The 25,082-nt window shown below is 37.6% G+C and overlaps 4 protein-coding genes across 9 annotated transcripts in view; all 4 read left to right on the plus strand.

The window, feature by feature from the left end:
• Positions 1-25,082, plus strand: part of LOC126377695 (zinc finger protein on ecdysone puffs-like) — a 54,455-nt gene that overhangs the window by 14,891 nt on the left and 14,482 nt on the right. The window lies entirely within an intron of this gene.
• LOC126377573 (leucine--tRNA ligase, mitochondrial) lies at positions 1,976-6,139 on the plus strand. Of its 2 annotated transcripts, none has more exons than XM_050025390.1 (6): positions 1,976-2,329; positions 2,424-2,876; positions 2,982-4,323; positions 4,496-4,698; positions 4,830-5,060; positions 5,175-6,139. In XM_050025390.1, exons 1-6 carry the CDS (start codon positions 2,204-2,206, stop codon positions 5,397-5,399), a joined length of 2,580 nt encoding a protein of 859 aa, XP_049881347.1. In that variant the 5' UTR covers positions 1,976-2,203; the 3' UTR covers positions 5,400-6,139. The 2 variants fall into 2 exon arrangements, with proteins under 2 accessions (XP_049881347.1, XP_049881338.1); XM_050025381.1 differs by having other exon boundaries at positions 1,978-2,329; positions 4,496-4,740.
• On the plus strand, positions 7,696-15,110 carry LOC126377613 (exostosin-1). The gene is made up of 9 exons (XM_050025460.1): positions 7,696-7,855; positions 8,050-9,073; positions 9,207-9,408; positions 9,552-9,671; positions 9,748-10,065; positions 10,284-10,405; positions 11,749-11,929; positions 13,449-13,693; positions 14,669-15,110. Exons 2-9 carry the CDS (start codon positions 8,211-8,213, stop codon positions 14,847-14,849), a joined length of 2,232 nt encoding a protein of 743 aa, XP_049881417.1. The 5' UTR covers positions 7,696-7,855; positions 8,050-8,210; the 3' UTR covers positions 14,850-15,110.
• LOC126377869 (uncharacterized) lies at positions 15,479-24,298 on the plus strand. Of its 5 annotated transcripts, none has more exons than XM_050025912.1 (6): positions 15,479-15,583; positions 20,060-20,171; positions 20,597-20,713; positions 20,797-20,868; positions 20,941-21,084; positions 24,034-24,298. In XM_050025912.1, exons 2-6 carry the CDS (start codon positions 20,076-20,078, stop codon positions 24,100-24,102), a joined length of 498 nt encoding a protein of 165 aa, XP_049881869.1. In that variant the 5' UTR covers positions 15,479-15,583; positions 20,060-20,075; the 3' UTR covers positions 24,103-24,298. The 5 variants fall into 5 exon arrangements, with proteins under 5 accessions (XP_049881869.1, XP_049881860.1, XP_049881888.1 ...); XM_050025903.1 differs by having other exon boundaries at positions 15,501-15,583; positions 19,992-20,171; XM_050025931.1 differs by lacking the exon at positions 15,479-15,583 and adding an exon at positions 15,741-15,883.

Raw genomic sequence — 25,082 nt, forward strand, 5'->3', positions numbered from 1 at the left:
CATTCAGCAGGTACTCCACGAACCACACCCATTCGAATTACTGAGAATGTAGGGATAAAAGCTTTATACTTTGAGGAGTCTAAAATAGGGTTTTCAAGAAAAGAGTTTGCATCTTCATACTTTTTGAAAGAGAGAGATACTCTGTTCCTTCCAATTCGTTTTAAGCTTCCATCCACTATACCTGTAACTTTGTTTTGTTTCAGGAATCGACCTAAAGACACAGGATGCAAAGAAACCCCATCATCAGGCGATGTCAGCTTATGCTGGATGTGTAATGTGTAAGGAGCTGCATCAGAACTAATATAAGTCCTCCGAGCAATTTGAGACTGTGGAGAGTGGTTGTCAGCGACAGTTGAAATATTTTGTGACGCAACAGTTTCATTAAATAAAGGCAAAGAGATATTCTGAGTTTGGTTTTCATCAAGAGATTGGGATGCAGGCTGGATATTAGATTCAGTTTCAGATAGACATTGGCAATCAGATAGCCTCTTCTCATGACCCTTCCTTCTTTTTTTATTGCAATGTTTGCACATTTTAGAGCGTGAAACGCGCTTTCGTTTTTTCCCCTGAACTAAAGAACCATCAGTATCCATACTTGCTTCTTCATTCGTTGAAGCAACATTAGAGATTGTAACATAACTTGCAACAACAGGAGGCGTTCCCCCAGGATCCTCGGGCGGGTCCATGGCGGGAAAATTATAAAAAGAACTACTTACCAATAACTCGTTGATATTTACACTATACACAATATAAATAAAAAATAATTAATATATACAAACTAAATTACACCTAAACTAACCAAATGATCACTTTAAATATTAGAATTAAAATTAAAATTTTAAAGCCACGAAAAAACACGTCCGCCAAACAATCCGTTTCCCGCGCTTTTCAGAAAAATATTTATGACGAAGAAAAATTAATAAGACAATTTTTTTTTTAAAGGCTCAATTTTTTTAATGTTATGGCCTGGAACATAGTCTTTTGGGCCAATATTAAAGGTTTAAATGGTTCAAACTAGCTCAAGTTCAACTCTGACATTTGGCTTAGCCTAAAAGACTTGATTTCAGGCCACAATCTCTTAAAAAAATGACATTCTTGTTGCTTGGCCAAATGCTTGGCACTTGGCCAAAGCACTTGGCTGACAGATGCACGCACGCCGTGTAATCTGCGTGGAACGAATGTTGTCGATAAACGCCATATTTTTTAATGATGTATGACAATTGTGCTGGCCTGTGATTGGTTAGCAGTGTCAGCCATCTTTATCGGCGTCCTGTCAAAAATGTGACAAACTGTGTGATCGAGTGAAGTGTATTTGTGCTATCTTCTCCACTTTATCTTGTAAGACAAAGGTCAGTGAATCTTTTCGCATGTATTTTCATTCGCGACAAGGCGCTATTTTGCATCATTTTCCATGCACTGAGAAAAGACTCAATAAGTGGCGGGAGTGACTCGGAAACTAAATTGATTTAAAAGTTACACCAAGAAGTGAACTTATTTACGGATTACTCCCGTCTAAATCTAAAGAAGTGTTTGCCTCCGATGCAAGAACCACTTCTTGCATCACGCAAAAAATATTGTGAATAAAAATAAAAATAAATAATTTCTCAAATCTTTTTAACCCTACGAACCAATCCCTAATTTAAAAAAGACATTATTTGGTCTTGATTCCAAGTTCGGTATTATTTTCCACAGATTTTACGTCTATCTGGGACTTTGAAATAAGTACTTTCTTGTTTCAAAGTCGAATTAAAATCTGTAGAATAATACCGATCCCGGTTACAAGACTTTAATTTTTGAACATCCCGTTCGTGTACATTAGGCCGCCTGACGCGTAGTTCTTTGCCAAGTAAAATTCGATTATTAAAAAAAACCAACCGTCATGTATCATTAAAACCAATCAAACAAAACGTTAGTACTAGAGATGTTCGTCTGATACGTACAAAGACCAAGATACGTAGTATCTCTTACTAATCTGTGGTGGTAATACCTCTTCATCTCTACTCTACTTGGTCACGGTAATACTATCATTACCGTGACTTGGTTCCTTTATGGACGTAGTATTACTCTTTGGTTTGTGTACCTCTCTCTCTAATGGTCTGTGCTAATACCTCTAATGTGGGTTACACTTTCCATTTTCTTTCTGAATACAACATAAACATTATACGGAGTAAACGCATTGCGTAAATTAATGCATTGTTGATTGATGTATATAGGTAAGTATGTAATGGGAAAATTGCGCTGGAGGAAACTAAATAAAATCATGATTTCGTTCAAGAGGTTACATTTCTTACATTTACATTGTAGAAATAAAAGCAGTTTAGGGCTATGGGTGAGTAGAACTTCACAGTAAAGTAACTAAATAACATTGTTGTTAGCGTCTGGTCGATTGTTTTTTTTAATTGCTCAAACATTCGATTTTTTAGCAAGAAGATCTATGTACTAACATTAAACTAAATGTAGAGAAACACTGGTCAAATGAAGTCCGACACGGGATAAAAAATGATACAACTAGAAATTATTTTTATGTTTTACCAATGTTTCCATACCCATCTGGAAACTTGCACATGGGCCATGTGCGAGTATATTCTCTATCTGATACAATATCAAGATTCCAAAAACTTTGTGGACAAAATGTCATACATCCTATTGGTTGGGATGCATTTGGTTTGCCAGCTGAAAATGCTGCTATAGAGCGCAATATACAACCAAACACCTGGACTAATTCAAACATTGACTCAATGAAGAAGCAACTTGTTCAAATGGGATTTGAATTTAATTGGGATAGAGAATTGTCAACATGTGACCCCAAATATTATAAATGGACACAATATATTTTCTTAAAATTATTTGAAAAAGGTCTAACATACCAAAGCAAGGTAAGTGCTGATCGAGCATAATCATTTTTAAGAATACTTATTTTGTGAAAATAATAACAACAGGAGCAAACTTTAGCACATGCCTCATAACAATTTATTTTGCAGGCTATTGTGAATTGGGACCCTGTAGACCAAACTGTTCTGGCTGATGAGCAAGTAGATGAACTTGGCTGCTCTTGGAGATCAGGAGCCAAAGTAGAAAAGAAAGTTCTAACTCAGTGGTTCATAAAAACCACCAAATATGCCAAAAAACTTTATGATGGATTAAACAACAAGGCACTTGAAAATTGGAAGGATATCATCAATCTACAGAAACACTGGATTGGCGAATGTAATGGAGTAGTGGTAACATTTCAAATTGTATTAGGTGATAAGGCATCAAGTTTAGAAGTTTGGACATCTGAGCCTTATAAATTCATCCATGGAACTTTTTTGACAATAAGCACTAATAGTATTATCACTCAAGATATTACAGACACTCATTTTAAAGTTATTAATCCACTTACTAACAAGGAAATGCCTGTATATATCACTGATAATGTAGATTATCCAGAGGGCCGAGATGTCTACATTGCTTGTCCTCAGTTGGACCAAAAGGATGAGGTGTTAGCTAACACTTTAAACCTTCCCCCTGTTCAGAAGGGAAGTATGATAAATGTTGATACTGAGAATAAAAAGGCTATCAATTGTGCGTATGAAATGGATGTTGGAGGCCATTTTGTAAGTTCAAAACTTAAAGATTGGCTCATATCTAGACAAAGATACTGGGGGACACCAATACCTATTATTCACTGTGGTGAATGTGGAACAGTTCCAGTACCATATGAAGACTTGCCAGTAGAATTGCCAATTTCTAACCATCTTGATACTGGTATACAGACATTGGCAAAGCTAGATGAATGGGTGAATTGCAAATGTCCAATATGTAAATCAGATGCTAGAAGAGAAACGGACACAATGGACACATTTGTAGATTCTTCTTGGTATTATTATCGGTTTTTGGATCCACATAATTCTCATATGCCATTTAATAAAGACAAACTTGTTGGAAAAACCCCAGTTCACATATACATAGGGGGGAAAGAACATGCAGTTTTACATTTATATTATGCTCGGTTTATGAGCTACTTTTTACACTCCCTTGGCTGGACACCAACTGAGGAGCCTTTTAAAAAGTTACTAGTGCAAGGAATGATTATGGGACAATCTTACAAATTAAAATCTTCAGGAAAGTATATACCTCCTGATACAGTAGAACAAGTAGGAAAGGAATATAAGGAGAAAGAGACTGGAGAACCTGTAATAATGCAGTGGGAAAAAATGAGCAAATCTAAACATAATGGGGAAAATCCAGAAAGACTATTATCAGCATATGGATGTGATACAACAAGATTACTCATGTTAGCAGATGTTCCTCCAGCTACTAGTAGACATTGGTCTGACGCAAGTGAGTAGTTTGCCTAACCTTTTTAATATCAACTATCACAAAGTATTTAACAGTGGATACAAGTTGTCTTTGATTACTTATGGCTCTGTCAATCCCATTAAAGATTACTGACGTGAGTTTATTTATGTTTCACCAAATATTTACTATAGTGTAATTTTTTTTATGTTTACAGCATTACCAGGTGTTTTAAACTGGCAGCACCGTTTGTGGCTTACAATAAGAGAATTTCTTAAACATAGAAATGATGATAGTTTACATAAAAGTAATAATATTACTAAGGATGAATTCAAGAAATTTGAAAACAAGCTCTGGGATTCAAAAAATTACTTTATAGCAACTGCTACTTACCATTTTAAACACACTCAGCATATCAGTGTGGGTATATCAAGATTGCAAGCATTAACCAATGCACTGAGGGTATATATTATATAAATATCTATTTAGGTGTTTAAAATGTTCCCGAGATTATCTATTAAGTAGTCACTAAAAATATTTTATTCTTGCAGAATAAAGTTCATCCAGAAATAATTTCAAACAGTAAAGAATTTGAAATTGCACTAGCATCATTAATAATAATGCTAGCCCCAGTAACACCTCATTTTTGCTCCGAACTTTGGGCAGGATTTACTTCAGCTCCACACCGAATAAACAGTGATGCTATAAATTGGGAGAAAGGTGTACTGGAACAGAAGTGGCCAAGAGTGAATGATGACTATTGTTTACAATTTCAGTGTAAAGTATGTACTTACCATAATTTATTTATTCATTCAGTTCAATACAATATGTAGGTATAGATAGATATAAAAGAATGACCCTGTAAATAACAATCCACTTTGTATCAAACTTTTCAGATTGATGGAGCTGATAGATGTGAACTTAAAATAAAAGCAAGTGATCTTGAAAATTTAAGTGAAGACAAAGCTTTACAAATGATGATCAAAGAACAAAAAGTGTCAAAAAGGTTAAAAACAGGCATTTTGAAAACAAAGTATGAACTGTATCCAGGTTGTCGAGCGATTTTACATATATTTACAAATAGACCCACACAACCAATACAAGAGAAATTAGCTGAATAGGCAGTTGCAATGCACTGGCTAGGCCGTCAATTCAATGGCGCATGATTATTATTGGACTACGCTTGCAATGCAAACTCTTTTGTAGTTTTGAAATATCATTATAATGAAAATTAAGGCAAAAGGGGTGCATTAATGGGGTTAATGGCAATAGGCTCGCCCCCTATTACAAGGGATTTGAAACAGCTGATAAAGAGTGGGTGTATACAGGCTGTTAGTGACACTGTAACTAAAACTTTGATGGGTGATTTAGATCATGATTCTGAGTTGATATTAAGTGGAATTTTCCGACGCAAAATTATGGAACTGAAAATAATTTAAAAAAGCAGTAATAATTTTATGAATTTTCGGACAGGAAAAGCCACTTGATGATCAATAATAATTAAATACCCTTATGGCCACCTGTACTTAATTCTACATGGTGTAAGTGACATCGTAACGAATACTGAGGGAGGATTCGGTTCATGATTTTGAGTTAATATCAAGTGGAATTTTCCATCGCAAAAGTATAGAATTGAAAATAATTTTAAAATCTCAAAAAAAAAAAATGTATTTTGCAACGGAAAATTCCAGTTGATATTAGCTCAGAATCGTAAGCTGAGTCATCCCCCCAGTATTCGGTACGATGCGATGTTACTAACATGTACACTATACACCTCTGCCTACCCCTTCGAGGTTAAGGCGTGATGCTCTGTTGTTAAGTTTTATAAAATTAAGTTAAATAAAATGTATAGAGAAGTGTTCTTAAGTTTTATAATTATTAAATTACCCCCACCTAGCCAGGCATGGTCTGAAACAAGCATTTGTTAGAAAAACCACACCAAGCGATCCAAATACTTAAAGCGATGGATGCCGTCGATCGACAGCGATTTGTATGGGCGGAGGTCCGTGTTGCTCTATAATGGTAAATAAAACCGATTGATTGATGTGGCCCAAGAGAATATAACTAAACACAAGGTATTTTGTGCGATAGACTGGAATTGACCGTGGACTTTGTGGTCCCTAGTTTGGTTACGACATTATCACCTGATCGTTCGAAAGGAAGATGATCCGTGCTTCGGAAGGGACGTTAAGCCGTTAGTCCCGGTTACTACTTACTGATGTAAGTAAGTATATGTATAGTCGTTACATGAGCCATGTCACGGGCCTTTGGCGGCTCAATAGTAACCCTGACACCAGGTTGGTGTCAGTAAATTATTTCAGGAGAAAAACACCATAAAGTGCCTTAAACCCATCTTCATTTATTGTTGATGAAGCGGTGGCTTACATAGAGCAACACGGACCTCAGCTTGGTGGCATAAGATCTTTGTATCCAGGTCAAAATCACCCAACAAAAAAAAAAAAATAGATGACGTAGGCAGCATAGTCTTATGATCTTAGCTTAGCCATAAATAGGCGAAAGGAAAAATAAAAACGTCAAATTGACAATTTAAGCAGAGGTAGGTAGGTACGGCTTTTTGGCGGGAGACGGGAACGGGACAGTTGCTTTCTTCATTGAATAATCTAAATAATTAATACGAAGTGGTGTTTTGTGGTTAATGATCGCATTAAGTTAGTCGGAAGACATTCGCGAGTGTTATTATATTGGAGTATTCAATAAACAAAGTGTATCTGCCTATTTTCGCTTCGTGTCAGGAAGCCGCTTCATAACTCAAAAGTTTATGCGGACTTTTGAGTTAATTCGTTTGGGGTTCGGAGTAGGAGTCTACTCCGTGGGTGGGGGCTTAGGTTTCATCATCATCACCTTTCATCATTTCATTAATCATCAAGAAAAAAATACGTCAGACATGGCTGTATGGGCATAGTTCCCTTTGCCTTACCCTTCGGGGAAAACCAAAACAAAAAAAAAAAAAAAGGTAGGTAGGTACCTTACCTACCTAAACATAGGCTTTTCGGCGGGAAACGGGAACGGGACAGTTGCTTTCTTCATTGAGTAATCTAAATAATTAATACGAAGTGGTGTTTTGTGGTTAATGATCGCATTAAGTTAGTCGGAAGACATTCGCGAGTGTTATTATATTGGAGTATTCAATAAACAAAGTGTATCTGCCTATTTTCGCTTCGTGCTGGGAAGCCGCTTCATAACTCAAAAGTTTATGCGGACTTTTGAGTTAATTCGTTTGGGGTTCGGAGTAGGAGTCTACTCCGAGGGTGGGGGCTTAGGTTTCATCATCATCACCTTTCATCATTTCATTAATCATCAAGAAAAAAAATACGTCAGACATGGCTGTATGGGCATAGTTCCCTTTGCCTTACCCTTCGGGGAAAACCAAAACAAAAAAAAAAAAAAAAACTACCTAAACATATTTAATAAATTGAAAAGATGGGAAAGTACTGATGGGTGACAGGCAATTAGTTTATATTGGTTAATAATATTATTATTCAAAGCTAATCTAGCTAGTGATTAATAAATATTATTTCAAGGTGTCTACTCATGTTAGACAGGGAAAACATTGGTTGTAAGTTGACATGTTTGTCTTATTTACGTTAAATCATTTTTTATTTTAAAAGATTTCACCTCATTTTCATATTACTGTTTTCATTTTAAATAATAACTCATATTCATCAAAAGTAGAACTTAATCACATCCAACAGATTTAACAACCATTTTATTAATTATTATATTTTTTTATCATATTCATATTTGTTTCAGATAAAAAAAATATTATATATATATAAAAATTTCTATTATTATTACTCCAGCATTACAGTGAGAAGAAAATCTACTTTGTTGTAACACCGAAAGAAACAATAGCAACATCTTCTTTGGCCATTTAATTATAAAATATATTATTATTACTTAAAATTATAGAAATGCAGGCTAAAAAACGTTATATATTTCTCATTTTATCATGTGCGTTTTTGATTTATTGTTATTATGGAGGATATAACTTAAAATCAGAGCTAGTTCAAAAAACCCGCAGAGACCATTTGCCAACATTTGCTACTCTTGAAGAACTCTTTGAGATGCCATTGCAGCAACAAAAGCAGCCGCAACTAATGACAAAACCATGTCGTATGGAGACATGTTTTGACTTTGCAAAGTGTGGAAGTGATCCAAAAATATATGTGTATCCCACTGATGGTTCTGTCAGTGCCTCGTACAGAAAAGTGTTGTCAGTGATAAGAGAATCTCGCTACGCTACACGAGACCCCAATGAGGCCTGCCTATATGTCCCTGCTGTAGACACATTAGATGCAGACCCCTTGTCACCTGAACATGTCCCAGATGTGGCATCCAGGTTATCTCGACTGCCATATTGGAGAAATGGGCGTAATCACCTTATTTTTAACTTGTATGCTGGTACATGGCCTGACTATGCAGAGGATGCTTTAGGATTTGATGCTGGAGAAGCAATACTAGCTAGAGCAAGTGCATCAGAAATTATATTCCGTGATGGATTTGATGTGTCCCTTCCTCTATTTCACAAAGAGCACCCAGAGAGAGGTGGGGTGCCCCCAGCTGCCACAGCTAATCTATTTCCATCACCGAAAAAGCATATATTAGCATTTAAAGGAAAACGTTATGTACATGGCATTGGAAGTGAAACAAGGAATTCATTATGGCATTTACATGATGGTAACAATCTTATATTGGTCACAACTTGCAAACATGGAAAGTCCTGGAAAGATTTACGAGATGAAAGGTGTGATGAAGATAACAGAGAATATGATAAGTAAGATAACATTTCATTCATTGTCTTTTTATAACAAATGTGTGTCTCCTATTTTTATGCCTTTATGAAAAAGAGTTGGTAAATGAATTTATTAATTAAAAGTGATTGGGCATTTTTTTAACTTGTCTTGCAGGTTTGACTATGAACAGCTTTTGGCAAATTCAACATTTTGCCTGGTAGCGCGCGGTCGCCGGCTCGGGTCGTATCGTTTCCTAGAGGCTCTAGCGGCGGGCTGCGTTCCCGTACTGTTAAGCAATGGTTGGCGGCTACCTTTCGATGAACGAATTGATTGGCGCCGCGCCGTCATCTGGGCCGATGAGCGTTTGTTGCTTCAGGTACAAGCAGCATACAATAATAATAATATTGTAATAAACTACGACTCACGTACGACAGACTAGTACTAAATACGGCACAATATTTGCAAATTTCTTTAAAAAAATATATAATAAATGAGACAATTAATCATCATCATTTTCAGGTTCCAGAGCTTGTACGCTCAGTACCCCCTGAGCGTGTGCTTGCTCTACGACAACAAACACAATTCTTATGGGAACAATATTTCTCATCTATTGAAAAAATCGTTTTTACTACAATTGAGGTAAATACTGTACAAAACTATATAATTTCACTCGACCCATTTACGAATCACTGTATAATAGTAAAATATTTTGTAGATCATATTAGAGCGCGTATTAGCTCACAGAACGTCGAGGCAGCGGGAGTCGTTGATATGGAACGCGTACCCGGGCGGGCTGGGCAGCGTGGCGGCGTACGGCGACTCGCGCGCGCAGCTGCCGCTGGGCGCGCCCGCGCTGCGCGCGCCCGCCGCGCCCGCGCCGCCGCCGCGCCCGCTGCCCGCGCCCGCAGCCCCCGCCCCCGCGCACCCGCCCTCGCCCGGCCGCGCCTACACCGCGCTGCTCTACGTGCAGGCCACCTCGCCCGCCCTGCACAGGCTGCTGGCTAGCATCGCCGCCAGCCAATTTTGTGAGAAGGTAACTCTTTGTTCTTGTATGCCATACTGTCTAGACGGGTTTCTAGCGGAGAGGGCACACGCTGAAACACGCGGCACCGGCCAACCAGAATGAACCACAGCGTGCGAGACGGATAATTAATCGATTCCTGCACATCTCCGCTCGACACCTCTCTTTTCCATTTGTTAGAACAGTTTATATTTTTTATATGGAAAGTTTCAAATTGTGACATTGTTCAGGTGGTGATGGTGTGGGACAGTGAACGCGCGGCGCCGTCGCTGAAAACTCTCGCGCGGGTGGCGGGCGACCCTCGTGACCCTCTGCCCGTGCTTGTCATAGATGCCACGACGCATTACCCTGGGTAAAACATCCCCCCTGTCTTTTCTTAGCCCCTATATCTAACAGAAACCATAAAAATCTACGGCACATGTAAGAGCGCACGCGCACGTATCGTATGATGTGCGAAACCGTTCTTACCGAAAATACATTCCGGTGTCTAGATTCATATTTTCTTTCACGAATCATTCGAATCGGATCCAATGCGAAAACTCTGTAAGTGGTATTTAGAACAAAATTTGATACTTATAAATCTGTTTTGTTTCAAAACATTAATACAGGAAGTTAGTGACATCGTAACGAAAACTTTAAGGGATGATTCTGACCATGATACTGAGTTGATATCAAGTGGAATTTTCCGTCGCAAAATTTGTTATACTTTTGTTTTGTTTTGTTGTTATACTTTTATGATACAAAATTTCACTTGATATTAACTCAGAATAATGGGAGGGATGATTCAGGTCATTATTCTGAGTTAATATCTAGTGGAATTGAAAATAATAAAAAACATATTTACGACGGAAAATTACACTTGATATTAACCCAGAATCATGGTCTGAAACATCTTCCTCAATATTCGTTACGATGTCAATAACACTCTATATAATAAACCTCCCCTTCACCCTCTTCCTGGAAACGTCATAAGCTTGTGTAAGAGTCATACAAACATCTCTGTAAGTAAAACAAAACTTTTCTTCCACAAAGTCCTTAAATGGTGGTTGTGAACTTATATGAAATATTTGTAGTGTTTGTGAAAGACGACGACGGCGACGATATATAGGTCTTAGGTTTTTGTTTTACCTATGAAAATGTATTTATTTGTATTAATCGAAGTAATCACCCATGCAATCAATGCTAATTGATGCCCTTAAAGAAATCAGCTGGACGGGAGGCAACAAATTCTTCAAAGGCATTTTGTACTGCCTCTCGGGAATTGTTTTTTTTTCCGCCAAGAAGTTATCCAAATTCTGAAAAAAGTAGTAGTCTGTAGGCGCAAGGTCTGGTAAGTAGGGCGGATGACGGAGAGCTTCCAGCCCAGTTCTTACAACTTCGTTCGTTTGTTGCAATCGTCGTTGATGTTGCGTGCCGCTTGTGCCGCGTTGCTGCCGCGATGGTAATCGTATTCCATAATTACTCGAACTTTTAACGTATCCATGATGACGAAAAAGATTGAAATGCGATGAAAATGTAACACTTATCAATAAACAAATGACTAATTTTGAAAAAAGAATTCCATACTTTTTAAATAAAATTAATTTGAAATTATAATTCTTAGCCAAACAAAAATTATCTTGATTTGAAATGGCCAGTACTACCAAAGGTAAACCTATTATAAAGTGTAATTATATCGATGATATTGTTGTGCAGTGAGGGTGTATCGGCGCGGTGGCAGCCGCTGTGGGCCGTGCCGACGGCCGCCGTGTTCTCTCTGGACGGCGACGCACCGCTACTAGCCGAAGAACTAGACTTCGCCTTTCGAGTGTGGCAGGAGTTCCCCGAGAGAATCGTCGGTTACCCCGCCCGCACTCACTACTGGGATGAAGCTAAGGTAAATAATAGCACTGATTCTAGGCTGATTCCAGTGCACACCATCTAATTTTATTTTAAGTTATACCTGACATTTTCTTATTCGTCAAAAAGAAAGGGCCGGTAATTCACAAGCATAAAATGTATGGAATACACGTCAATTTTAGGCCGAAATTTCAACAACCCACCCAAAATTTTACTTTGGGCAATAACGCGACAGAATTAAGTTGACAGCACACGTCGAACGGCCTATTTGATTCGCCCGGGTTATTCATGCATTTACTCATTAATTTTGAAAAATTAACAACTGCCAATCATCCGTTCCTTTTTTTCGGCCGATAAGAAAATGACAGGTATAACTTAAATAAAATTAAGCTAAAACTAACTATTTAACTTATTAATTCAGGGCCAAATGGCCCTGACTCCTGCAGACACCTAATTTTTCACAAATTAATCCGTAATACGATTATTACGGATAAATTTGTGAAGTTAAGATAAATAAAATTGTATTATATCAGATGAAAGGGTTTCGATTATGTGTTAATTGTTGAAAAATAGATATGTACCAACATGTAGTCGCTACAAAGGCGTACATACATATATCACGGGCGCATTACACACGATTGCATTTTATAGGGTAAATCCGGGATAGTTGCCCATAAGGGAGACACAGATGACCCAAAATAAGTCATGGAACCTTTGACTAGATATAGGTAGCTCGTAACTGTTTTGTTTAGTTCGCTTCAGGTCGTATGCTGGAGTATAAACAAAATTTTGCCAAAAAATGAAAAAAAAAGAAAATACTTCTTAACTACGTACATGGCAAATGGCGGCCTTATCGCTTAAAGCGATTTCTTCCAGACAACCATAATATAATATGTGTAGCGTCTTGATTGGTTTTAACTTTTAGGTGTGGACATCTATCTCGGAAAAAATATGATGAAAAATGTGATGGCTAATTAGCCATGAAGTCCTATTATAAATTTTATAGGATTTTACAAAAGCTATAAAGGTTTCATACTGTCGCGGGTGTGGATATTACCTACTAGGAAACACTTCTCGTCAAATAAACACTTCTCGTCAAATATTGACTTTAATGCACACACAGTATGACAGTTTTGGGTACTTACAAGAAAAGTGCACTGAATTTGACTACACGTGTAAAGAAAAAATAGACTGATGAAGAAAAGTCTTCTTTTTTAAGATAGAGTTTTTGTTGTTATCTTTAACAACAAAAACTCTTTCTTAACTCTTATTTTATGGCTGTCAAACCTTCGGAAGAGATGACCAAAAGTATTTTCTTTAAATTATGTTATCAATTCTTTAGGCGATCGGCGAGCTCCTTAGAAATTTAATAAGTTTATTGATTAAAGTTTAAATACAAATATTTTTTTGTACCAAGAAAAGCTGGGACATGTAAGAAAAATTGTGACCTAACTATCCTGGACTTACCCTAGTCACTGTAACTCCTTTTACACTCGCTGGCACGGGTTATAAAACTCATACCGAGCGAATACGTACATGGGCCGCCGTGCGTGCAGGGCGCGTGGGGCTACAGCAGCAAGTGGGGCGGGTCGTACTCGCTGGTGCTGGCGGGCGCGGCGCTGGTGCACCGCGCGTGGCTGGCGGCGGCGGCGGCCGCGGCGCCGCAGCTGCGGGCCGCCGTGCGCCGCGCCAACAACTGCGAGGACATCCTGCTCAACTGCCTCGTGGCGCACCTCACGCGCCGCCCGCCGCTCAAGCTGGCGCAGCGCCGCCGGTACAAGCCGCATCATCATCGGTATCGGTAACTATCCTACTTTGATCTCACTCTAGGAGGAGCGAGCGGGATGAACGAGCAGAGTTGGTCCGTTAGCCTGTATATATCATCTCATCATTTCAGTATTGGGTATGGCCCCTCCATTAGGTATGCACCATTCTTTCCTGTACTGTACTGTGCTAATCTAATCTCATACACAGCTTTCCCTACCGTGTCCTCTAGCCATGTGCCCGACCTATTATAATTTTAGATTCGTGTTTAGCATTACCACGTCGGCGATTTTCTTACGACGTATTTAGACGTGTGGCACGCAATTCACTGCGTAGTGTAAACTAATATCATACGTATTTATGCGACGGTATGCGGGTTAATTGCTTTATAGCGAACGATTCTCTCTCAAACCTTAAAAGCCAAATGCGCTGCAATTTGTGACCAAAACCCAGAAGTAACCCTTTAGGGTAACACTTATTATTTATTCTTAGGGTAATACCCTCATTTAATGTCAATCCAGGGTTTGGTTATTTTAACTTCAAACGGTCCTTTAACAAACCAGAAAATACCAAAGTCTAGAAATTTGAATTTTATTCTTCAGAAAATCTGACTTAGATCGTAACTTAAAAAACGTATTAAGTAAGTAGTTAAAAACCCCAACGATTTACCATACCATTCATCCGAACGATTCAGTTATGAATTTCGTTGTAATCATTTTAAGAATGTAAAATGGGTAAACCTTCCATGCCTTCCAAAAGTCCGGGACTCCATAGTCCCGAGATATGGAAACGACATACCAATAATAATAATAATAAACTTTATTGTATAAAATACAAAAATACAAATATGTTGTATGCTTAAATAGATTACAGGAGTTGTACAGGAGTCCTAAACTAGGCAATGCCTGAAATCTTGGGGAACCAGTTACTTTTTTTTATTAAAAACTAGCATTAATGCATGGGCAATTAGTTACTTTAAACGCGCCCTGTAAAGCTCGTCTTTCTTTTGCAGGTCATCGTGGAGTGATCCTGAACATTTCGTTCAGCGACAATCCTGTCTGAACACATTCGCCACAGCATGGGGCTACATGCCTTTGATGCGTTCAGTGCTACGTCTCGACCCCATACTGTTCAAAGACCCAGTCTCAACGCTGCGTAAAAAATACCGCAAAATGGAATTAGTCACTTCATAATGTAGCGGATATTCTTTCTTAGTCAACGATATTGCAACATTTTTAAGTTGTGTACTTATTACATTATTAGGCGTAGGTTTGTGTTTATTATAAGAAACGTGTTTGGTTAAATATATGAGGAATCAAAGTGAAAGATCATTCATATGGTCGATCAAATACCAAATATTAGTTTTAAGATGTTAGAAATCTAGGCCTGTATTGCTTTATATTAGAAATACATATCATTTATTAAATTAGATGCTAATAAAAATATATATGTAATTATAAGTTTTTCTATTCAAATCATATACTCAAAAATATTAAATATTAAGTATAACCTTGTCACGTCAACGTACATTCGGCATTTAAGTGAGACTTTGAATGGAATTTAACAAATACGTATGTTTTATACGTGTTTGTATGGTAATAAAATGTTTACATGTTAAATCTGGTGTTCAGTGATCGTACATACACTGAATACAATATCGGTATGTTCGCTCGGGACATTTACATCAACGTTCAGCAGAGAAATGTGATATTAAATAAATTGCATTTTTATGATATGAAGAGTGGGCCATCGAACTGGTGGTAATCATTGCATAAGTGGAACGCAGACTGACATAACGATGGCTTCGCAACTGGCCGCGCGGCCTTGGCCTCGATGCCGCGCGCGCCGGCCTCAGTGCACGCGGCTCCGCGGCGCGTGCGACTGTGCCTGCGCTCACCACCACCCACCGCTACCACACCGGCGATAGGTAAACAAACATACCTATTCGTATATGTACTAATACAATTTGAATCATCCGCGTGACGTTAAAAGTAAAATTAACCTACCGAAAATGTGCCTAACGTCTGTCCTTTGTAGTGTACATGCATTATTTAAAGCTTTGTTTCAAAAGTTTCAAAGTGAGTGTCAAGTATAGAGTTTAAAGCATAATATTGTTTTTTGATTAATGTTAATAGTATTACCTAGACAGTGACATATTATTGAAGGCTTTTCCGGGATTTGTAACCTGCTGTGAGTGAAAGTTCTCCGATAGTTTTCCAGTTATTGGGTAAGAAGTAAGAACCCGCCTGCTAGTGCATTTACTTGACTCACCGATATCTAGACGTTATTAGAGAGTGCGGGTATATATTACTAACCATCATTACGAAGGAAAACGCATTATTTTTATGAAAGTTAGTGTCAATTCATCATGTAGCTGAATGGTCTATTGTACCATTCATACATTTATTCATATTACGACTAAATTTTAAACAAAACCACAACCAAGGTTGGGAGTGTTCTCCAAAATTCTTCAAAACTATTTATTTTTATAAAAACTGATGCGCAAAAAAACGAATTTATTTATACAATAGGTAGGTACCTTTTAGTAGGTAATTTATAAGCTTGAGGACAAATATAGTGAGAGGCAATTTACACATGCAAGCGAATGACCTTTGTGGTATTGAGATTTAAGTAGATACGTATGTTTGTAGGTGCAGTGTATCTACATTGCGGTTGTACTTTGTACTGTAGATAGGTAGTATGTAAATCAAATTAATTTATTTGCGAGTACACATAAAAATACAAAAAGGTGGTAAAATAATTAGAACAATTTTTACAATAGAACAGAATAGGAGAAATGCTAGTACCTACTGTATATTACTTTATAATTGACTCAGATGATTGAATGAGATTGAAAAATGGTTGTTTTATACGGCGCCATACGCAAAACAATACAAAATATTCTATTAAGTTTAGAGGATCATTCCTTACGGTAGTCTACGATTATGACAACATTCTTATGAAACTATTGTCTAACGACTCAATGCGGCATGCAAGAGGCAAAATTCGCGCGGCCTCATCACATCCAAGGTAGTAGACTAAAGTTTGTTTACAAGATTATTTAATCTATTTCTGAGATAGCGTATGACGTTAATTTATGCCTCAAAAAAAAAAAGTAATAAATAGAGGCACTAAAGTTAATAATCAAAATAACATTAGAAAATTATGTAGATGAGTAGGTATACCTCGCTCTACCTACTAAACGACCAAAACAAGTAGTAGGTAAGTGGATGGGTTACTTCACCACATAAATTTGATAATCTGATTTACTTTTATGAATGTTTAACTCTTGTAGGTACGGCATGGCGTATTTAGTTCTATTTTCATAAATGATAAAGTACCTACCGAGGTACTGAAAACTTTTCTCAGATTATCCTCGGTCAATGACTGGTTCTAAGATGACGGCCGAATTTATGCAATAAATATTTTTGATCATTGCACAAAATAGCTTCAAAACCACAGCACAGTCTTAGTATAATAAATGATCTATTTGATTCATCGTCTTGTAAGTAAGTACATCCAAAAAAACTATGATGTAATTAATATATACCTAAAATAGTTGAACGATTACAGAACGTCGTCATTAGCTAACTAAGTATAATACATAATTGGTTTTCTGCAAAACCTTTCGCGGTGGACTAACTCAATTTCGTGACGTAAATTGGGAGTACGCGTTTAAAATTTTAATTTAATTTTTTGACTTACATCTGCACAGGTAAGCAAGACAATGAATTACCTATAACCTGACAATCCTGAATCCTGACATACATATTATATAAAAATTATCGCCCCTAGAAGCACTAAGTATATGTATACTTCGTATAGAGCTATATAATATATTGTTCCATCACTGGGCACAGTGTTCCCGTTATCAAATAGAGAGAAAGTGTAAGTACCTATTAGACTACATCACTGTATCTTACTATTGTAATTCCACAGCGGGTGAGTTGCGATACTGGGAAAAATTCTTCGCAACATCAAACATAAGATGTTGATTTCCACACCAACCTTATGAATTTTATATTTTTTTTGGCTTTTTTTGTCGCAATGTATTGATTAATATTATTATAAAAAGTTCCTATATATAAACAATGTTATTTTCGCATTATAGTAATCAGAAGATGTTTTGTAATAACCCGCCTGCTGTTATATATTTCCATATTACCAATTCGATATCTGGGTCTGCATAGTGGCTGGCGGCGGGCTCATTAAGATTGCGGCACCACTCACCAGGAACTCAATAGGTAGGTAGTTACAATACGAATGAGGTATTTATGTTCACAACATAATACTTACATTAAGATATTTTGACACCTTTGTAGTTTGGTCCTTAGTGAAAGTAACGTACGTAGGTACCTATTCAACCGCCTTACCAATAATAAAAAATAAACTAGGGGGAAACATGGCACACGGTGAGCGGTAAGTGTTTAGCGCCAAGTAAAATTGAATCCATATCAAATCATTTGGTTGAGATTTGCTGTCAAATATTTAAATATTATGAACACCGTTTATTTATATTTTATTAGTAAGGCAGCAAATGTGTAAAGGTAAAATAGTCTTAGATAGTACGACCTTTGAGGTTACCGCTGATTAAGCCTTATTTTATTCGAGAATTGTCCTGTGGTACACTACACCGACTTTCTTCTCAATGAGAGCGCCAGTTCGAACCCCGGTACCGAACTTGCACCAATGAATTATTAATTTATTAAAAATATATTATACAATTTCAATAAAAAGGAGTTAGATAAGTGCAGTGTGAACACACCGTAAGCGAAACGGCCGCGCAGTACCTATTGTATCGACATTGTAAGGATCGGCGTGGCGCGTCGGCCGGTCCGTCGATGCGTTTGTATGAACACACCACACTACGCTTTACCGGTGCGCACATTCGTGTGGACAGCGAGACACAGCTGGCGTGTCGGTAGCACATTCGTTGGTACAACTTTCGTGATAGCTACGCGTGTGCGTAGAGCACGCCTCGAGGTTCCAAATGCGCATATTTGTCACAGGGGTCTAGCAGCCTACCACAGTTGGCTTGACCATTATAGGCGGCGATACTGCTCACCACCTATCACGTAGGTCTAACAGAAAGCTCAGTGAGGTGTGACTACTCCAATTGGTATATAGTCGTAAACTTGTGATACGTTATTCGGTAGATACTTGGTAATAAAATAGGGAAGTTATATTCGTAGGTAAAGCTACAAGAAACACACAATGGATACTTATAAAACCGTAGTGAGTACGTAACATAGACATAATATTTTCAAGACACTTCTTGTGTATAGTAAAAAGCTTCCCGCTCTACTACTTAGTGCGCTACACGATACCTACCGATAACCTGATTTAAAAAGGATATAAATAGGGTACCACAACTGTCTACTTATTCCAGCAGTATTATTGCAAGAGATCCTAATACATTCAAAAGTAGAAAAACCAACATTAAAAGTTGCGGTGATGTATTTATAACTCCTTAGATGCCTAACGCAATTATGGCACTATATCATGCCGGTATCGCAAAGACCTAGCAATCAACGATAAAACGAAAATTACATTTCATTGAAATGAATTGAAAATTATTTAAATTACAAGTACTTATGTTAAAACAGCAATGTAACACGACTTTCAACAAACATTTCAAAGATAAAAACCTCACAGTTATGCGCGTTGAAGTCTTTTGTAAGAAACAAGTCTTGTGCATACGACATCAACGCGCTAGATTACATACTAATGGCGAATAATTATTTAACTTTATCAGTAAGTGTAATAAATGCTACGTACTCTTGCTATTTTTGCATAAATACTTACGTAATCTCACACCCGTTATCCTTAATAGGGTGGGCAGAACCACGAGTATAACAAGACAACTTGAAGTCCAAAAATTGATATAATGTATTATGATAGTAGGTTATTGTCTAATAACGGTTCATCATTATGTTGTTTTAGTTATGAAAACCGAACTCGTTTATTAGTTACGCCTTGCGGAAATCTTCACAAATCATGTTGTTAAATTTTTCAACGTTACTCGTACACTCGTAAGTTCATTACATAGTTTTTGCGGGTCAATAATTAGGGTTAACTGGTGTTAACCTCATCCCTGGTGGTGACCTCATCAACCCTGGTGGGTTGATGAGGTCATTGATCTCACAACCCACACCGAAACGGATTATATATTGTGGTAAATATTCCATTTATAAACATTTAAAATAATTTTCTGGTTATATAATCCATCTAAGCAGGTAGGTAGGTACCCACGTCCACTTCTGCAGATGATTCAACCTTGTATTAACTTGATTCATGCTTATATTCAAATATCCTTGTTGACCGGATTCTAATAGTTCCCGAGTGGTGTCACAAGACTTGCGAAGAAGTGTTCAGTTGCACAAGACAAGTGTTGTTGAAACAGAGGCTGCGCTGGAGAGATGGCGCAAGGCACCTGCGGCACCGACGTCACCCGCGCAATCGCCGCACTGCTGCTCGTCGCCGTACTCGCTGCACACTACGCGCACGCGCAACCCGTCAGTATAAAATATACATACGTATATGTGACCACAATACATATCCATCCAATCAGCGAATGTCATCCCAATCTTGAATGCCTCTTTCATTTTTCATCACCATTTCTGGTCCTGCTCTAACACCATCCATTGCTTTTCCACCGTTACACAACCTATTGTACTTACTTATCTATCGTATTATTTAATGGGAAATATATATTATAACTTAGGTAAATATAATAAGTAGATATACACGCTTACTTATATTAGGCAGATTAAATAAAATTTTGTAGGTACAGTAAAAATAAAGTAGGTAACTAAGCAACTAAGTATTAACAAAAAAAAAAAACAATCTATATACACCAAAATATACACCTATCTAATCTATTTTCTAACAATTGTAAGGTCGCAAAACGTCTTACTTAATATTTTCCATTTATTTACAGCCTACTGCCGATAAATCTATTGCAAAAGATCGCATCTTTAGACTCTCTGCTGGAAAAACCGTTGCTAAGCCAGTCAAGCTGGGATTCTTTGGAACAATTTTTCACCTCATTTTAGAGGTAACGTTATGTTGTTTATGATTATCTGCTGTGAAATGTTTTATATTTATAAACTAATTACTATTTTTTGTAATCATTTTCAGCAAGTAAACGATACGAAGAGCGCTTACAACCAAATATCGGACCTAGTAGGCAACCAGTTTACTGACGATAACGTAAGTATACGTGACTGTATTGATTAATGTTGTTGTTGTAACCAATTAATTAGACTCATCGATAATTAACAGGTTGTGACGCCCGAGCCAGAACCTGTCAACGGAACCACTACGGAGTCTACGAAAATATCGAGACAAGAATTCCTTAAAATTTTGGACAGAAATCTGAAGGGCCTAGCTCGCCTTCGCGCCCTCGAGTGGCGAGAAGCTCGGAAGGTAAATGTTATTAACAGACAGATTTTACAATCTTATAGATATTGAGTTACCTACTTATGTACTTGTATGTCATTGTTATACCTACTTAATTATTTTAAGTAAATAGGTAGGTGGTACCTAAAGCTGAAAGGAATATTTATTCAAAATGTTTAAATAGTTCCAGATCTATTGGGTACTTACTGAATGATTTTAGTATTTTTACGTAGGTTCTACGTAGTAGTCGTTACGTGAGCCAGGTCAGAGGCCTCTGGCGGCTTAATAATAACCCTAACACTTGTATTACTAGGTTAGTCATCATTCACCTCACAACCAGTGGCAGCCCTAACAAAATATTTAGGTGGTGCTAGACCTCAAAGTGGCACCAGTCAACCCCTTAAAATACATTTTTTTTTTCGATTAGTTAACGGCCACCGAAATTTACCTATTTAAATCTTTTAAAAATGTTGTTTATATGGTTTTATGTGGCCGCAATAACCTAACATGGTGAAATTTTAGTTTGCGGCCAGGGTGAACTTCGGTTCACCCATATTTCGATATGGGGGGCGCCAAAGTCTTGGTTGATTTTGGCGCACCCCATATTTCGGCGCCCGGTGCGGTGGCACACCTCGCACTGCCACACTATGGATCGAAAAATGGCTTTCATAGACATAGGGACTTCAAATTTTAAGTGGCGGTTTTTTTGCTGGATATAGCTACTTTTACCTATTACTATATAGGAAAATGATACCCGAGTTGATTCTGTACAAAAGCGGATGAATTATAATATTTTTACGAAAAATTTGTATGGAGCTACTACGAAAAATCCGATTATCTCGAGAACGGCAAAAAAACCGTAATATCCTGACAGATGGTTATTGTACTAATTATTTATGATTTTTTGACATAACTCATATAACGGTTTGTAATGCCGTTTTTTTTTTTTTTAAAATCGTCAAAATTAAAAATATTTATTTTTTGATTAGAAATGGTTTCTTTCAAGTAACACAGGTATTATAAGACATAATGGCGTCACGCCTGTATTCCTGATGGAGTAGGCAGAGCAGAGAAAGTATACCCAAGCTTCGAAAGCTATGTTTGAGGTAGATATTTGTCAACACATAACAAGTCATCTGACGGCTACACAACCAAACTTTGAATATGGATAATTATAGCTTCTATTACCTATTACTACGTGTATACAGGAAAATGATACTCGAGTTGATTCTGTGCAAAAGCGGATGAATTATATTTTTTTCAGGGACCGTAATATCGTGACAGATGGTTATCGTACTAATTATTTATGATTTTTTGACATAACTCATATAACGGTTTAAAACGGCATTTTTTTTAAATGTTCAAAATAAAAAATATTTATTTTTTCGATTAAAAACGGTTTCTTTCAAGTGACACAGGTATTTAACAACATCATAAGACATAATGACATCACGCCTGTATTCCTGATGGAGTAGGCAGAGGTTTAAGTATACCCAAGCTTCATCCACTTCATCCGCTTTTGCACAGAATCACCTCGGGTATCATTTTCCTATATAGTAAAAGGTAATAGAAGCTATATCCATATTCAAAGTTTGGTTGCGTAGCCGTCAGATGACTTGTTATGTGTTGACAAATATCTACCTCAAACATAGCTTTCGAAGCTTGGGTATACTTTCTCTGCTCTGCCTACTCCATCAGGAATACAGGCGTGATGCCATTATGTCTTATAATACCTGTGTTACTTGAAAGAAACCATTTCTAATCAAAAAATAAATATTTTTAATTTTGACGATTTTTTTAAAAAAAACGGCATCTCAAACCGTTATATGAGTTATGTCAAAAAATCATAAATAATTAGTACAATAACCATCTGTCAGTTTTTTTTTTTTTTTGACGTGACTTATTGTAGATCTGCCGCAGATGGCATTAACTACTTAGCCGGACAAATGGGGAGCGCTGAAGGCTCTCACCCGGTACAACGTTTAAGACAACAGGCCTGAGGGTGCCCAGTTGGGCGCGAACCTCGGCTCAGGGCGTCGTCTGAGAGGAAAAATATTTGAAAGAATTAATCGACCCTAGTGGGTCGATAGCGATAAGCGCTGAATGAGGGAAATCGTCGACCACGCCGGCGGGGTCGGTATCGGGGTCCTGAAGTGTTTGGTGTCGCGAGCTGATTGGCGGCCTCTATGGCTAGAGTAATCGGGTCGTCGGGATCGTATATTACGTCCTTCGGACGCCGATACTTTTCAGTACCGTCCCTAATCGGACGCCGATACTTTTCAGTACCGTCCCTAAGCCATCTGTCAGGATATTACGGTTTTTTTGCCGTTCTCGAGATAATCGGATTTTTCGTAGTAGCTCCATACAAATTTTTCGTAAAAAAATTATAATTCATCCGCTTTTGCACAGAATCAACTCGGGTATCATTTTCCTATGTAGTAATAGGTAATAGAAGCTATATCCAGCAAAAAAACCGCCACTTAAAATTTGAAATCCCTATTTCTATGAAAGCCATTTTTCGATCCATAGTATGCCACTGCTCACAACCCACACGAAAGAATAAATACCTAAGTACTGCAACGCCAGCATGCCGGTCTGTCGTATAATGATGAACTACCTAAGTATTTGTTTAGTATTTATTTGGAGGTCTGATAACCTGTCACCTACTTACCTATCTATCTTCGGACGAATATCAGAATTGGTTGCGGGTTTCTTATTGATAGCTTATGGCTCTGCCCACCCCGATAGGGATATGGGTGTGACAGTATTCTGTATTATATTAAAAGATATTATAAATATGGACGAACCTCGAAAGTGGTTTATAGTTTTAGACTTTCTCTAGCAAGATTCGGGACGCAGCTGTGGAAGAAAGCGGCACAAGAAGATTATTGCAAGCCAAATTACTTACATTATTGTGTCTGCAGGAATAAGTATGTAACATTATATACACATAACGTGGTTAAATTTTCTTTTCAGGATTCATGGGCCAACCTACAAGGATATAAGAACGAGTTATTTGGAGAGCAAAAATCTGGGAAAAGATAATAAAATGTAAAAAAATATTTTGAACATTTATTGTGTAGTTATTTATGTACGCAAATTGATTAAGTTCGTAGTATAAGTAGAGTTCGTTATTCATTGTAAAGATACTCTAGGCAATTGATACCCAAAGACCATACTTGGTCCTTGTATCAAATCAACCCATTCTATGAAATAAACTGAATAATAAAACAAACCTGAATTTCGTAGTGTTTTAAAAATGACTTCCAATCCATAAGTACTATTTAGTAAACTCACTTCTGTCCTATCCGTACTTATAGATAATCAGTAGGCAGAGTTACACACGACCTCGAGATCCTAGGTTCGATTCCCGAGGTGAGGAGTCACAATATGTCAAAAATCATGTTGTGTGAGTCTGTCCTTTCTTTAAAAGTTGCACTCTAAATTACCAGTCCGAAAAGTATGATTCTGTGATTCGGAAGGCTCATTAAGGCGTTGGTCCTGACTACCTTACCAATTTAATAGAAGCAGTTGGGCGGGAAACTCGGCTCAGGGCATCGTCTGAAATATTTACCTATATTTGATTGAATTAATCGACTCTACTCGGCCGACAGCGATAAGCGCTGAATGATGAAAATCGTCGACCACAACGAACGGCAGGATCGGTGTCAGAGTACCTTCATAGAAATGCATTGAGGTGCAGAGATTGGTTTTTAAATTGCTCGCAAACAAAGAAATAAATAAGTTCGCTTTCTCCGTTGTGGACTGGGGCAACGTTCTTTCAGGTTTCTGAAGGCAGATGCTTATCTTTTTGCAAAATGCAAACAAAGCGCGGCCCCAGGAAACTCAAATATCCCCTTGTGAGATCACGCTAACTACTGGCCAGTGGTCTCGAACTTACAGATAATTCGGTATAGAAAAAAGCGCGGGAAACATCGAATTTGGCGGTCGTGTTTTTTGGCTTTTTGTGTTAATTTTCTAATTTTAGTAGATTTCTGTAAGGTTTGGATCAGTAGGATCAATAA

The sequence above is a fragment of the Pectinophora gossypiella genome, chromosome 2, assembly GCF_024362695.1.
Source record: "Pectinophora gossypiella chromosome 2, ilPecGoss1.1, whole genome shotgun sequence".
NCBI lineage: Eukaryota > Metazoa > Arthropoda > Insecta > Lepidoptera > Gelechiidae > Pectinophora > Pectinophora gossypiella.

Coding starts and splice junctions, on each gene's coding strand:
- LOC126377573 (XM_050025381.1), top strand. CDS start 2,204: ATGTATATAGGTAAGTATGTAATGGGAAAATTGCGCTGGAGGAAACTA. Junction 2,877..2,981: donor GTCTAACATACCAAAGCAAG/GTAAGTGCTGAT, acceptor TTTATTTTGCAG/GCTATTGTGAATTGGGACCC. Junction 5,061..5,174: donor GTTTACAATTTCAGTGTAAA/GTATGTACTTAC, acceptor CAAACTTTTCAG/ATTGATGGAGCTGATAGATG.
- LOC126377613 (XM_050025460.1), top strand. CDS start 8,211: ATGCAGGCTAAAAAACGTTATATATTTCTCATTTTATCATGTGCGTTT. Junction 9,409..9,551: donor ATGAGCGTTTGTTGCTTCAG/GTACAAGCAGCA, acceptor CATCATTTTCAG/GTTCCAGAGCTTGTACGCTC. Junction 10,406..11,748: donor GCCACGACGCATTACCCTGG/GTAAAACATCCC, acceptor ATTGTTGTGCAG/TGAGGGTGTATCGGCGCGGT.
- LOC126377869 (XM_050025912.1), top strand. CDS start 20,076: ATGGCGCAAGGCACCTGCGGCACCGACGTCACCCGCGCAATCGCCGCA. Junction 20,714..20,796: donor TTTTTCACCTCATTTTAGAG/GTAACGTTATGT, acceptor AATCATTTTCAG/CAAGTAAACGATACGAAGAG. Junction 20,869..20,940: donor ACCAGTTTACTGACGATAAC/GTAAGTATACGT, acceptor GATAATTAACAG/GTTGTGACGCCCGAGCCAGA.